The 15746-nt window shown below is 45.4% G+C and overlaps 1 protein-coding gene across 1 annotated transcript in view; it reads left to right on the forward strand.

Moving 5' to 3' along the window:
- Positions 1 to 1737: 1737 nt before the first annotated feature.
- Positions 1738 to 15746, forward strand: part of LOC309553108 (non-receptor tyrosine-protein kinase TNK1-like) — a gene marked incomplete at its 5' end in the record, with an annotated part of 32104 nt that continues 18095 nt past the window's right edge. Inside the window, 8 exons of the mRNA XM_082254005.1 lie at positions 1738 to 1873; positions 3161 to 3171; positions 5924 to 6208; positions 6301 to 6453; positions 8125 to 8402; positions 8553 to 8679; positions 8920 to 9066; positions 11910 to 12004. Of these exons, the coding sequence (XP_082110131.1) occupies positions 1738 to 1873; positions 3161 to 3171; positions 5924 to 6208; positions 6301 to 6453; positions 8125 to 8402; positions 8553 to 8679; positions 8920 to 9066; positions 11910 to 12004 (1232 nt within the window). The remainder of the gene's footprint in view (positions 1874 to 3160; positions 3172 to 5923; positions 6209 to 6300; positions 6454 to 8124; positions 8403 to 8552; positions 8680 to 8919; positions 9067 to 11909; positions 12005 to 15746) is intronic.

A 15746-nucleotide genomic window follows, 5' to 3' on the forward strand; every position in this document is an offset into this window, starting at 1 on the left:
TCTGATGACACTGGGAGAGCTGATCTCTGATGACAGCGGGAGAGCTGATCTCTGATGACACTGGGAGTGCTGATCTCTGATGACACTGGGAGAGCTGATCTCTGATGACACTGGGAGAGCTGATCTCTGATGACAGTGGGAGTGCTGATCTCTGATGACACTGGGAGAGCTGATCTCTGATGACAGCGGGAGAGCTGATCTCTGATGACACTGGGAGTGCTGATCTCTGATGACACTGGGAGAACTGATCTCTGATGACAGCGGGAGAGCTGATCTCTGATGACACTGGGAGTGCTGATCTCTGATGACAGCAGGAGAGCTGATCTTTGATGGTGCCAGGAGAGCTGATCTCTAATTGTGCTGGGAGAGCTGATCTATTACACCGGAAAAGCTGAACTCTAATGACAGCGAGAGAGCTGATCTCTGATGACACTGGGAGAGCTGATTTATGCTGGCACCGGGAGAGATGATCTCTAAGAATGCTGGGAGAGCTGATCTTTGATGACATCGGGAGAGCTGATCTCTGATGACATCGGGAGAGCTGATCTCTGGTGGCGCCAAGAGAGCTGATCATTGAAGACAATGGGAGGGCTGATGTCTGATGACACTGGGAGAGCTGATTTATGCTGGCACCAGGAGAGATGATCTCTAAGAATGCTGGGAGAGCTGATCTATGACACCGGGAGAGCTGATCTATGACACCGGGAGAGCTGATCTCTGATGACATCGGGAGAGCTGATCTCTGATGACATTGGGAGAGCTGATCTCTGATGACATTGGGAGAGCTGATCTATGATGGCGCCAGGAGAGCTGATCATTGATGACAATGGGAGGGCTGATGTCTGATGACGCTGGCACTGGGAGAGCTGATCTCTGATGACCCCGGAAGAGCTGATCTCTGATGGTGCCGGGAGAGTTGATTTCTAATAATGCTGGGAGAGTTGATCGCTGAAGACACTGGGAAAGATGATCTCTGATGGTGCCCGGAAAGGTGATCTGATGACGCAGGGAAAGCTGATCACTGATGAAGTTGAAAGAGCTGATCTCTGATTGCACTGGAAGAGCTGATCACTGATGAAGTTGGGAGAGCTCACCTCTGATGACACCAGGAGAGCTGATCTCTGATGACACCAGGAGAGCTGATCTCTGATGTCATCGTGGTAAAAAAAACCTGAACACCTAAGCCCAGTTTTTCTACTTTGTCATGTGTGTCAACTGTACATATCATTTTATCTGGGTAAATATTTTTTTTAAGATACATTTGGACCTTTATTTGGTGATGCATTTTAATAGATATCCTTGACCCTGAGCTTTGACCCCACCTTTTTGACCCCCAACTGGAACCTTGACCCTGACACGGATATAGATCAAGCCCTGATATAGCTATTTTATTTTTTCTTATTCAATCTGTTTATTGAAAAGCAGGTAGAACATAAACATCAGCAAAGATTGTACAATTACAGTAAAGAGTGGGATTTGCACCCACTTCAGGTACAATGTATATATCATGACAAATCAGAACATCGACATGTAACAGTAGCATATAAATTGACTGGTATCATCTGATGGGAATGGAAACCAAGGGCACCGGGCCTTGTAAGGTTTGAGCAGTATAAGCTAATAGACACAAAGAGTCCAGTCAATCCAGGGGAACTGAGGCACAAAATAGGCTCAATAAACCAAGTAACATTCACCAGAGAGTAAAGAGACACAAGCGGGAAGAAGGTAGGTAAGGGAATGAGGAAGAGGGTTGGGACTTCATCCAGTATGCCTGTGGGTAACTGGAATATCACAGTTCAAGAAGAGAAGAGCCAAAACCTGGCAATAAGAAATAATCAACCCATGGTTGCCAAACCTTCACAACCTGAGTCCAGTAGAGTCACCTCAATCTTACTGTAAATTGTGGTCTGTCTAATCCGGTTTTTCATCTCCAGGATGTATAATGTTGGGGTCTTCCTGGCCTTTCCAATAGCTTGTTTGGAGGCCATCAGGACCTGTAGTGATAGTTTCAGCTGGGCTCCCATGAAGCCAAGAGAGCAACGATCCAACAGTGGGACCTCCAGGTCTGGCACTACAGAGGTGTTAACTTAGGAAGGAACTATGTGGAAAAGTTCAGCCCATAAACGCTTCACTTGCAGGCAAAACCAGCAGATGGGTTCCCTATTCACCACAACCCCGAAAACACTTGGGAGGGGCGTTAGGTAAAAAATTTGGAGATCCTTGCTGGAACCAGGTACCAGCACATTAAAGAGGAAGTAAAGGCTGTTGTTTTTTTTCCCTTTTCTCTTACCTGGAAAGTAAAGATATGTGAGACTTACCTCCAAACTAAGCCCTCCTCGTCCCTGCTGGAGGCCGCATCCATCTTTGCCCGTCTTCTATCCGAGTCTGCGGACTCTGGCTGTGCTACTGGTCGGAGCCGCGTGACGTCACTCTGGTGCATGCGTGAGGGAGCTGCCAGTCACGGCACAGGGCTCTGAAGAAATGGCATGGGCGACTGTTCCTTCAGAGCACATACGCCGATGATGTCATAGTATACAGTAAATATCTCCTAAATTGTACATGTTTAGGAGATATTTACAGTACCTATAAGTAAGCCTTATTATAGGCTTACCTATATGTATAAACATTAGAGGGGGGTTTACAACTACTTTAAGACTTTATAATTGGTTTCTATATTTTCTTTTTTCTTTGTTTTCTACTCTTTTTCTTTTTTTTTTTGGCAGTACAATGTATTTTTTTCTTAAATCAAGAGGGGAAGAGTACAGGGATGCTTCAGAGTGACTGATTACTTTTTCTTTTGCAGTCCCACGGTGTAGTGAAACGCACTCACAAAACTAGAGCACCTGGTGCATAAAAGAATAAAGCACGCAAAAAAGTGCACAGGGTGCATTATGCCGTTGGCTGTTTAGGGGAAAGTTGAGAGAAAAATATCTTCCTATATTCATATGCTATATTTAGAAGGTTTTTTTTTTTTCTTTGCATTTTTAACTTTTTTAGAAAGGGATTTTTTTTGTTCTTTATTTTTGTATTTTTAATTCTTTATTTAGTAGGTGTTGTATTTTTTATTCTTTCATTGGAATGTGTGTTTTTTTTTTTTGTTATTTTATTTTTAATTCTCTATTTAGAAATAGTTTTTTGTACTTTATTTTTGTATCTTTAGTTCTTTATTTGGTAGGTGTGTGTTTTTTCTACTGCAATTTATTTTTTGTATTTTTAACTCTTTATTCAGGATTTTTTTTTGCACTATATCTTTTTTTTAATTCTTTATTTATTTAAAAGGTGTATTTTTTGTATTGTATTTTCTATTCTTTTTTTAAAAAGGTGTCTTTTTTTGTATTGTATTTTTGTATATTTGATTCTTTATTTAGAAACCTGTGTTTTGCGGACTTTATCTGTGCATTTTTTATTCAGTGCCGGTTCACACTTGTGCGATGCGGGAAGGCTGCGAATATGCAGCCTGTTCCCGCATCGCAAACGCACATCTGGCAGTTCACACTGCCATATGCGATACGCGGGGGTGTCAATTAAAAGTTAACGACTTTTAACAGTTTGATCGCATATCGCATATCGCAGTGCGATCTGCCAGTTCGCACAGAATCGGATCGCACAAGTGTGAACCACTGTGCGATCCGATTGTGAGGCGGCTAAAAAAATGCCTCATGTGCGTCTTTGCTGCGGATGCAGTGCGAATTCAGCCATACAAAGTGTCTCGCTAAAATTCGCACCGCACAGAGATCGCATGTAATTTAGGAGCAGTGCGCTCCGAATGACATGCGATCAGCGCATCCGCGGTAGTGTGAACCGGCTCTCATTGTTAGGAAGGATTTTTGTATTTGTTTTTTTGTTTTGGAAATATTATTGACTTCTTAAACATCATGTGGAGTACCGGCAGCCCGGCCCCATCTAGAGCAGTCAAGGGAAGAGTAGTGACCCCAATAAGATCTATGGTAGGCCCTATAGACAACTGAGTTTGTTTTTGCGTTGGGTACAAGGAGGTGAGGGGCACGATTTCCAGGGCCGTAGACCATTCCTCAGCAGTGGGGGTTCCTACAGTACATTTCAAGTCACTGAAATATTTTTAGGACACTCTATTGTCATTTATATCATTATGTACCATGACATCTGGGTTCTCCTTAACCCCACCCAACAATAGGTCATCCCTATCCACATTGTGCCTGGAAAACTGTTGGGTGTTCACAGTCCTGGTGACAGATTATCTTGTCCTAATAACGAAGTCCCCTATCGCCAGTATGTGTCCTTGCCTGTACACGTGCTCCCATGCTTACTGGAGCAGTCAGTACTTTGGCAGCTGCAGATTTATTCTGCTCCATCACTGTTATTCCTGAATTGATTTACCCAATATCATGCAATCGAGCATAATTACTGGGGTGTATGAACTAGCTTCTCTAACACTTTTCCCTCTACAACATCTTCTAACTGTACCCAGGCTACCTCTGGGTCCTGCACCTCCATGTCACCACTTAAATCTATACTGGCCCCATCACCCCACCAGGAGATGGGCAAGCTGGGGTCCAGTAGCAGATATGGAAGGTAGGGGTCAAGCAGAAGCATAGTCAGTAAATAAGCCAACAGTTTGTAACAAGTGGTTGCAGATCTGGATCAAGTGGAAGTGTAGTCAAGATTCAATCCAAAATTTGGTAACAGGTGGTTGGAGGTTGGGATCAAGCAAAAGCATACTCGGTAAACAAGCCAACAGTCTGTAACAAGTGGTTGCAGGTCGAGATCAAGTGAGAAACAATCCAAAGTTTGATAACAGGTGGTTGCAGGTTGGGATCAAGCGGGAGTGTAATCAAGAAACAAGCCAAAGGTCAGTAACCAGTGGTTGCAGGTCGGGATCAAGCGGAAGTGTAGTTGAGAAACAAGTCAAAGGTCATTAACAAGTGGTTGCTGGTCGGGATCAAGTGGAAGTGTAGTTGAGAAACAAGCCAAAGGTCATTAACAAGTGGTGACAGGTCGGGATCAAGCGGAAGAGTAGTTGAGAAACAAGCCAAAGGTCAGTAACAAGTGGTGGCAGGTCGGGATCAAGTGGAAGTGTAGCTGAGAAAAAAGCCAAAGGTCAGTAACAAGTGGTGGCAGGTCGGGATCAAGTGTAAGTGTAGTTGAGAAACAAGCCAAAGGTCATTAACAAGTGGTTGCAGGTCGGGATCAAGTGGAAGTGTAGTTGAGAAACAAGCCAAAGGTCGGTAACAAGTGGTTGCAGGTTGTGATCAAGCAGTAGTGTAGTGGAGAAACAAGCCAAAGGTCAGTAACAAGTGGTTGCAGGTTGGGATCAAGCAGTAGTGTCGTGGAGAAACAAGCCAAAGGTCACTGCCAAGTGGTTGCAAGTCGGGATCAAGCAGAAGTGTAGTCGAGAAACAAGCCAAAGGTCAGTAACATATGGTAGTGAAGGAGTGGCTCCTTCTGTAGTCAAATTAGCAATGATTGTTTGTTTTGGGCTGTTAAGGGTCTCACAGGCTGGGAGTTTGTTTGCTTCTCCCTGCCTCTGGAAGAAGCTTCCAGAGCTTATGGCAGGAAATTCAAATAGCCAACTTAAATATTTATAATCCTTTAGCCAATCCCAGAAGAGGAGCGTCTAGTAGGGGGCTGGGAAGATGATAATAGTCTGAAGTCCTGGAATTCTGGGTTCTTTCTTCCCAGGAGGGTTCCAGAGCCTGAGGGTAGCCCATGGACTGACGCCCCTCATGCTGTTCAGGAAGCCTCAGCCATGTCAGGGCTCAGGGCCTACATGGATCTCCTGAGAAGCTAATTGCAGGACCTCACCACAAGGGATCTGATCTGGAGAAGGACTGTCTCGCTTACAGGACCATGTCCAGAGGACAAAATGTACCTAAACCATGAATGTGCTAAAAGCAACTCAATAAAGATGAAACATTGTCTTATTTCTGCTTCTCCTGTTCTTCAGATTTTCATATTAAGAAGACTAGAAGCCCATCCACCACTTTATCAGGACATGATTAACTCAAAGGATTACCGGTCACCCTCTGCCCAGACTTTCACTTCCCAATCACCCTCTTGCCTATTTCCTTCATCCACAAGCTCAGTTTCACCTATCCCCCCTCAAAGGGACACTGATAGCTCTCTGAAGTGTCTTATCAATGACCGAGACCTGCACCTGTCAGAGCATCTGGGGGACGGCTGCTTTGGGGTAGTCCGGAAAGGGGAATGGAGGATCTCCAGTGAACAAACAGTGAGTATCTTTTTCCTTTTAACTCTGTTGGTCCTCTGAATTTTCAGCTCTCCTGTCATATTCTTTCTCCATCATCTACTACATCTTTACAGGTGAATGTTGCAGTGAAAACTCTCCGTGCAGATGCCAGCTATGACCCTGAAGTCCTTCAGGATTTTCTGCAGGAAGTGAATGCGATGTATGCCCTGGATCACCCACATCTTATCCGACTCTATGGAGTGGTTCTTACACAGCCAATGAAAATGGTGAGTGATTGACATTTGTCACAAACTGAGATGTAGACCCTCCTGCTTTCCTTGCTAGTGGAGTCTAAGGGGTAGCAGTGTTCTGCCTTGGCAGGAGTGAGGCTGGAAGCTGCAAGTGCAGAGAAGGTACAGCAGAAACTCAGACTGGAAAAACTTGGGTGCAGAAATAGTGAAGCCAAGATTGTGCTACAAGGCACCTGAGGAAACACAGAGGCACTTAGAGGGTGCAGCAGTGGTGTAACGTACCTGGTGGTCAGTGCCATCTTAAAAGCATTAAGGGGCCCCAGGCAATGCAGTGCACTGGGGCCCCACCTACACGATCACCCACAAGAATAAAAATGAAAATTATCGATAAGGCAATATTTATTGGTACAGTAGTGCCAGGCTAATGACAGCTTCCAAATTGGGTGGCTGGGTCCGGTGAACACACACATGGACGGGAGTCAGACCTGACTATACTGTGTGTGCCTGTTCCCATGGAGGCGGACAGACATTCCTACAGTTGTGGGCTTCCCCTCCACTGCCCAAGTGGCCTGACAGCAGGGCAGGGTGCTTGCCACCTGCTAAGTTCGGCGATGGGATGCACACGGGAATCTGGACTAATGCTTGGCTGGGGCTGGGTCTCTGAGCAGGTGGGTCCCCCCGGCCTAGGGGGGCCCCTGGGCAACTGCCCAGCAGGCCCATTCGGTAAGATGGCCCTGCTGGTGGTGGAGCCTGAAACATTGAGGAATGTCTCTCTTGCAACCCTGGCTCTGGAGTCCCTGGTAAGGTGACAGAGAACACTGGAGCTCAAAGTGGCACAAGTGCCCAGTAAGTCTCTCACTGGCTGGTGCTGCTGTGCATCTGGAAAGCAGATATACCATGACTGGACACGTTGGTGGAGGAACAGGAGCCAGTGCAGAATGCAGATAGGCTGGTGTGGATTCAGTATTGGCACAAGACAGAGTTGAACAATCCGGGTAAGCAACTAGCGGGCAGATCAGGTTCAGGAGGCAAGCAGTAGAGTAGTCAAAAGACAGGCCAGGATCGGTAACAGCAGAACAGATAAGCAGAAGCAGCAGGCAGAAGCGTATTCTAGGGACATGCCAGGGTCAGTACAAGTGGTGGTCAGGCAGAGTCAGAGGCAAGACCAGGTCAGAAACAGGAACATAATAGAACAAACAGCACTGACACACAGTGCACTTTAAATAGCCCTTCTGGAGCCAATGCGTGCACCTGCTCGCACACGCACACCTGCACCCGCTAACCAACCACGGGCAGGATTTCTCAGATCTGTGCATCTGCACACAGAAATGTTCCTTTCCTGCCAGGTGGTTGCACAAGGATCAGGTTTGGGTGCAGAGGAGACTTGGGCTATGGCTGCAGCAATGGCTGGGCTCTGGCTGCAGTGGAGACATTAAAGTGCAGGTGCAGCAATGGCATTATTAAAAAATAAAAGAACACTATCCTGGCTAGGGTAACTGTGGAAGAGCAAATTTCATCTACACAAACAGAAATTTAATCTACACAAAAAGGGTATCTTGACAAAAGGGAGATATGGGTGTCCCTCCCTCTGCAGGGTGGCATAGAATAAAGTCATGAGTCTGCCCCTCCTGCCCCTGATTGGTTACAGAGGTATGATGTGTATGACATTATAATAAGGACATTTTGTCTTTCTTTCTTGTGTCTCAGGTTACAGAGTTGGCCCCTCTCGGATCCTTACTCAGTCATCTGCACTCCTATAATGGCGTGTATTCTCTGCAGCTCCTGTGGTCATATTCCATCCAGATTGCCTCTGGGATGAGCTACCTTGAGACCCATAATTTCATCCACAGGGACCTGGCAACTCGAAATGTATTGGTGATCAGAGAACAAGTGGTAAAGATTGGAGATTTTGGATTGACAAGGCTTTTGGCGGCAAATGATGATCATTACACCACCTCTCCTCGCCGAAAGATACCCTTTGCATGGTGAGGGTGGAATTCAGCACATTGTTGGGTCATAGAGTGAAGGATCTAGCCTTCATTGTAAGGAGTAAGATGGTAACCAAATCTAAGGTTGGGTTAAGTTTGGAAAGTCAAAAACACTAATGAGCCCAATATTTTCCGTCTGGTTGGTAGGTGTGCTCCAGAGAGCTTGAAGTTTGGCAACTTTTCACACTCAAGTGATGTCTGGATGTTCGGGGTCACCATGTGGGAGATGTTCACCTATGGACAGGAACCCTGGTTGGGCCTAAATGGGAAACAGGTAATGGAAAGATCCTGTAGAGTGTCGCCAATCAATAGACGTGTGCTATTTATTTCATTACGAATCAAAATTCAGCTTTTTGGAGATTCGGATGTAATGAATCATTTTAACATAACAAATATGAGGAAACGTAATGATCAACTTAATGAAGAATCCAAAACAAGACACATTTTTCTGTGGCGCACATCTCTATCAATCATCTTCCCATCCTGAAGTTGGTAACGGTCTCTATTTCTCCAGATTTTAGCTGCAATTGATAGAGGTCACGAGCGGCTGGAGTGCCCCGAAGACTGTCCTCCTGCTTTGTACAATGTGATGATGAAATGTTGGGCGTACATACCGAAAGAGAGGCCAAACTTTATAACTCTCATCAGCCTTCTACAAGAGGTGAGTGATCTTCCAATTGTATCAAAGAGATCTATCTCACATATTGTCTTCTAATTCGAAAGGACTGTCTCCAATATTGTCCTGTAGGGCCAGGACAAGGGGTGCCTACAGGACAGTATGTGGACCCTACAGTGGGCATGACTGGCAGCTACCCTGGGCACAGTAAAGCAAAAGAATGGACACAGGGTGGTTACAGGCCATTCTACAGCATCTATTACTGGGGGGAAGGGGGGCACAATTCTGGATCTTTGCCCTGGGCACTGGATGACCCTGTGCTGGTTCTGCTGTTCTGTAGTGTATCCTCTGATGGATCCAGGGGGACCTGATGTTTGGATTCAGAAGATCCAACTCTGTAGTTGCTTTCTGCAGTGATCTATATGGACTATTGCCATTTTACCCTTCACTGTTATCTTTCATGGGTCCTAAAAGTTTGCTTTTAACATTAGTCTGTACTCTAATGTAAAATGCACTCAGGACATCTGTCTCCAATATTGCCCTCTACCCTGATTTGTGATGGATCTAGGAAGGCTTTTACTATCTTTGAACTCTGCTCCTCTTCTTCATGGGTCCAGGTGGTCTTACTTAAACACTGGCCTTTACTCTGATCTGTAAGACCGGGTTCACACATGCTGCGGGTCCCAGCAGGTGGTCTGGGGCGTCCCTATACACCGATTCAAATTTCTGCCTGCATTCGCACCTGATTCGGAGCCAAAGACGCACAGGACCCTTTTCAAGTGTGAACAGAGGCCGCCCCCAGAGCTATTTGAACTGGCTCCATTGAGAGCCGGTCACACTCTCCTGTCATGCGAATTGGATGCTGGGAAACCCACATCCAATTTGCATCAGTGTGAACCTGACCTAATGGTTTAGAAGTATAATTCCACGCTTGCTCTCTACTTTTATTTTTCATGAATCCTGGATGGTCTGTCTTTTACATTCGCTTTATCTCTGGTGTAAAAATTCTTCCTGTATACATGCTGTAGACTAATCGTCAACGGATCTGGGTTTTATATTTCTAACGTCTCCCTCTGCTCTGATCTTAAAGGTCTGTTGCCAATATTAATTTTTATACTATAACATTTTTAAGGAGGTGAAATATCCTCAGTCCACAGCACCACTCTGAACCCTCTCGTCTCCTTATCTACAAACTGACAAGGTACCCACTTAAGGAAGCCTATTTTCGCACATTATGATAGCCTATTTTCATATGGGCTACAGAAATATAGAGAAGGAAACATTACCTTTTATTCTTCTCTCCCTTTACTGAGATACTGATGTTATGCTGCACCATTTTCCTCTTCTTTCCTAAACTTCTATGCAGAGTGCTGAGAATCCTGGGAGTTGGAGTTTGAGATGGCAGTCATACTGTATAATGTGTCCAATGGACTCCTTAAACTACAGATTTTAGTAGGCACTGTTACAGACTAGAGCGTCCACTCACCCACTGCTTCCCACCACTGATCACTGAGGGCTTTCAGGGAGAGACTGAGGGAGACCCCCTTCTGCAGCAAGAGGTCACAGCAGCATCCCGAAGACTAGTGAGAGGGCTTTTTCGCCCACTGCTAATACTGATAGCAGGGACTGAGCTCTGAGAGAAGGACACCAACTGTACCCAATCCATACCGCTGTACCCAATCCATACCGCATCCATACTGCACCCTATACCGCACTTATTCCAAAACTAGACTTCACCTCTACCAACCCTACACTGTATTATACCAAACGTTTTCTTGCATCTGAACCACATCTACCTTGCACCTGTGCAAGACAATACCATACCTGTGATGTACTTGTACTGCATGTGACTGTCATTAAGTGCACCAATGCTCTTAAAGGGCCCCAACAATAGCAAGCTGAAGAGCATCTCAAAGAAATGCTCCTCCTGTAATAATTATTCTGCTAGTCCCCTTGGTTCTTCTGCCCCCTTCTCTGCCTCTGCCATCCTTCTTTTCTTTTAGAAAGTGTATGCCCAGTTGGTCTAGGACTATCATCGCTGCCATAAACAGTTTCTGGCAGTATAGTTCCACCACCCCATAGATTCAACTCTTCCACTGGTTATTGCTGCACTTGAAGTGGCCTTGCTACTGTTTATTCTGATCTGGATACCAAATGTCATCTTATGCCTAGTCCTTACTCATAATCACTTTCTATGCAGAATTGTGTTATAACCATTTTTAATCTTTTTTTATCCTCGCCTAGTTTCCAACCAGATTGGGTGACAATATATTATGTTTGCCTTTACTAATTGGTTCAGTGCCTGTTTTCTTTGATATAACACTACTATCTCGAACCAAGTATTACCTTCAGTGAGTTCCTGTGATATGGCATGTTTATACACTCAACCTGGTGTGTCAGGGAGGCTGGGGTTCTTGAAAAGTGTGAGGCAAAGAACAGAGCACCCATCCTAATCAGCTGCTCCTACGAGGGTAGCAGTTAATAGATGAATGAGAGCCACACTCCTATCTCTGCTCTTCCAAGTCATTTATTAAAGCATCCACAGTATAGCTACAGCCATAGTGTTTCCATCCCAGACCCACCTGTTTCCCCAACAAATGGCTTGATTACAAGGATGTGATCATGTCATTTGTTGATAAAACGTATTAAGGAGGTGGTAGTTCTGGGGTGAGGACACTACTGGCTGCAGCTATACTGTGGATGTTTGAATAAATTCTCATTCATTCAGCTAATTTCAAGGAGGTCTTTCATCTGTATTTTACATTCTATTTTTGGAAGAGCGCTTACACTAAATGCGATGATCTGAGATGTTATTTATGAAGAAACGGCAACCAAATTGCCATCTTTTGTTCGTCCATTATTTGATAGACAACTTCTTCCTTCTCCAGGTGAAACCTCTGGAGCTTAAGATTCTTAAGGAAGTTAGCAATCCTTTCTGGCTGCCCCTGAATCCTGGGGATGTTGTCTCCATCATTGAGGCTGGGTAAGAAAAAATGTATGTTCTCTACATCCATGTACAACCACCAACCATTCATCTCCAATTGTACACAGTTTATAACTGGTCATCATTTTATTTCTGCAATTAATTGTCTGTTTTTAATCAATTAACATCCATCATCAATATTTCTTCACCCCTTGCTGATCAGTCTTTATCCATCTATCTTTACCACCTGTTGCTTCCAATTATCCTTCTGCATGATTTGGAGTAGGTCGTGCCAGCAGCAGGCCAATCAGTCCATTTATTTGCTTTGCCATAGACCAGGGGTCTCCAAACTTTCTAAACAAAGGGCCAGTTTAGTATTCTTCAGACTTCATGGGGGCCAGACTGTGGCCAATACGAGTAGAAACTCAATGGTGTCAGTTGGAGGAAGAGTGCCCTTCATTGATGTCAGTGGAAGGAATAGTGCCCCTATCATTGGTGTCAGTGGGAGGAATAGTGCCCCTATCATTGGTGTCAGTGGGAGGAATAGTGCCCCTATCATTGGTATCAGTGGAGGAATAGTGCCCCTCATTGATGTCAGTGGAAGGAATAGTGCCCCTATCATTAGTGTCAGTGGGAGGAATAGTGGCCCATCATTGGTGTCAGTGGGAGGAATAGTGGCCCATCATTGGTGTCAGTGGGAGGAATAGTGGCCCATCATTGGTGTTAGTGGGAGGAATAGTGTCCCATCATTGGTGTTAGTGGGATGAATAGTGTCCCATCATTGGTGTTAGTGGGATGAATAGTGTCCCATCATTGGTGTTAGTGGGATGAATAGTGTCCCATCATTGGTGTTAGTGGGATGAATAGTGTCCCATCATTGGTGTCAGTGGGAGGAATAGTGGCCCCTCATTGGTGTTAGTGGGAGGAATAGTGGCCCCTCATTGGTGTTAGTGGGAGGAATAGTGGCCCATCATTGGTGTTAGTGGGAAGAATAGTGCTTCATCGTTGGTTTCTATGAGAGGAATAGTGCCTCCTTGTTCGTGTCAGTGGGAGAAATAGTGCCACATCCTTGGTGTCAGCTGAAGGAATAGTGCCCCATTGTTCCTGTCCATGAGAGGAATAGTGCCCCATCATTGGCATCAGTGGGAGGAATAGTGCACCGTCATTGGTGTTAGTGGGAGGAATAGTGTCCCATCATTAGTGACAGTGGGAAGAATAGTGCCCCATCATTGTTGTCAGTGAGAGGAATTGTGCTCCAACATTGGTGTCAATGGGAGGAATAGTGCCTAATTGTTGATATCAGAGGGAAGAATAGTTCCCCATCATTGGTATCAGTTTAGGAATAGTGCCCCATCATTGATATCAGTGGAGGAATAGTGCCCCATCATTGGTGTCAGTGGGAGGAATAGTGCCCCATCATTGGTGTTAGTGGGAGGAATAGTGCCCCATCATTGGTGTTAGTGGGAGGAATAGTGCTTCATCATTGGTATCAGTGGAGGAATAGTGCCCCATCATTGGTATCAGTGGAGGTATAGTGCCCCATCATTGGTGTCAGTGAGAGGAATAGCGCCCCATCATTGGTATCAGTGGGAGGAATAGTGCCCCATCATTGGTATCAGTGGAGGAATAGTGCCTCATCATTGGTGTCAGTGGGAGGAATAGTGCCCCATCATTGGTGTTAGTGGGAGGAATAGTGCCCCATCGTTGGTGTCAGTGGGAGGAATAGTGCCCCATCATTGGTGTTAGTGGGAGGAATAGTGGCCCACCCCACTTATGGTGTCATTTGAAGTAATTATCCCCCATTGTTAATGTCAGTGGGAGGAATAGTGCCCCAAGGGCCAGATAAAACCAAGAAAAGGGGCACCATTTGAAGAACACTGCCATAGACTCTAGATTAGGGATAGACCGAAATGTTTTTTTTCAGGACCGATACCGATATTTTGGTCACAACGTATCGGTATCGGACGACATGGGTCGATATTTTGTACATTTAAAGTTTTGAAAAATAAAGACAATTTTTGACACAAATCTGGTACTGAACATGTTAATTTTTGTTTAATGCTTAATGGCTGATTTGCTGGCACCCTGTGTTGGGTGGCTGGGTGGCTGGCACCCTGTGGTGGGTGGGTGGCTGGTACAGGGCTTGTGGGTGGCTGGCTGGTACAGGACCTGTGGGTGGCTGGCTGGCTCGCTGGTACAGTGCCTGTGGCTGGCTGGTACCGGGCCTGTGGCTGGCTGGTAAAGTGCCTGTGGGTGGCTGGGTGGCTCGCTGGTACAGTGCCTGTGGCTGGCTGGCTGGTACCGGGCCTGTGGCTGGCTGGTAAAGTGCCTGTGGGTGGCTGGCTGGCTGGTACAGGGCCTGTGGATGTGGGTGGCTGGCTGGCACCAGGCTGCTGTGGGTGAGTGTATGGCTGTGATAAACTCCCGCAAGACTAGTCCCAACTGCAGACGAGGCTGTCCAAGGCAAGGGAGGCGGCCTAAGAAGGCAGAATGACGTCACAAAAATATCTGCAATATCGGCCAGTTTTGGGGCAGATACCGATATATCGGGGAAAGTGCATATCGGCCCCCTATATATTGGCCTTGCCGATAATCGGTCTATCCCTACTCTAGATTGCCATAAATGGATTCCTAAGTGTTCCTGGAATTTAATCCTGGTCTTGGTCCTCCGTGTTTAAGATGCCTAGACCTGCTCCAGCATGAGCTTCTCAGATGGCAAATATATATATACTGTATCTCACAAAAGTGAGTACACCCCTCACATTTTTGTAAATATTTTGTTATATCTTTTCATGTGACAACACTGAAGAAATGACACTTTGCTACAATGTAAAGTAGTGAGTGTACAGCTTGTATAACAGTGTAAATTTGCTGTCCCCTCAAAATAACTCAACACACAGCCATTAATGTCTAAACCACTGGCAACAAAAGTGAGTACCACCACCATGCTTGCCTGTAGGCAAGACACACTTGTCTTTGTACTCCTCACCTGGCTGCCGCCTCCCGCGCATGACACCATCTGAACTAAATAAGTTTATCTTGGTCTCCTCAGAGCACAGGAGATGGTTCCAGTAATCCATGTCCTTAGTCTGCTTGTCTTTAGCAAACTGTTTGCGTGCTTTCTTGTGCATCATCTTTAGAAGAGGCTTCCTTCTGGGAACGACAGCCATGCAGACCAATTTAATGCAGTTTGTTGGTTTCTTCACCATGACAATGAGGTCACTGTACTCCAATGGCCTCCACACTCCACACTGCGCGATGTTATCATGTCACTATGGAGCAAAATCTCTGATGAATGTTTCCTACACCTTGTTGTATCTATGCCACCAAGAATGAAGACAAAAGGGGGTCCAACCCGCTACTAGCAACTTTACCTAATAAAGTGGCCGGTGAGTGGATATATACACTGCTCAAAAAAATTAAAGAAACACTTTGAAAACACATCAGATCTCAATGGGTAAAATAACATGCTGAGTATCTATACTGGTATGAACTGGGTAAGGTGTTAGGATCTATACTGGTATGGACTGGGTAATGTGTTAGGGTCTATACTGGTATGGACTGGGTAATGTGTTAGGATCTATACTGGTATGGACTGGGTGATGTGTTAGGATCTATACTGGTATGGACTGGGTAATGTGTTAGGGTCTATACTGGTATGGACTGGGTAATGTGTTAGGATCTATACTGGTATGGACTGGGTACTGTGTTAGGATCTATACTGGTATGGGCTGGGTAATGTGCTAGGTTCTATACTGGTATGGACTGGGTGATGTGTTAGGATCTATACTGGTATGGACTG

The sequence above is a fragment of the Pelophylax lessonae genome (assembly GCF_965119305.1).
Source record: "Pelophylax lessonae genome assembly, chromosome: 4".
Lineage (NCBI taxonomy): Eukaryota > Metazoa > Chordata > Amphibia > Anura > Ranidae > Pelophylax > Pelophylax lessonae.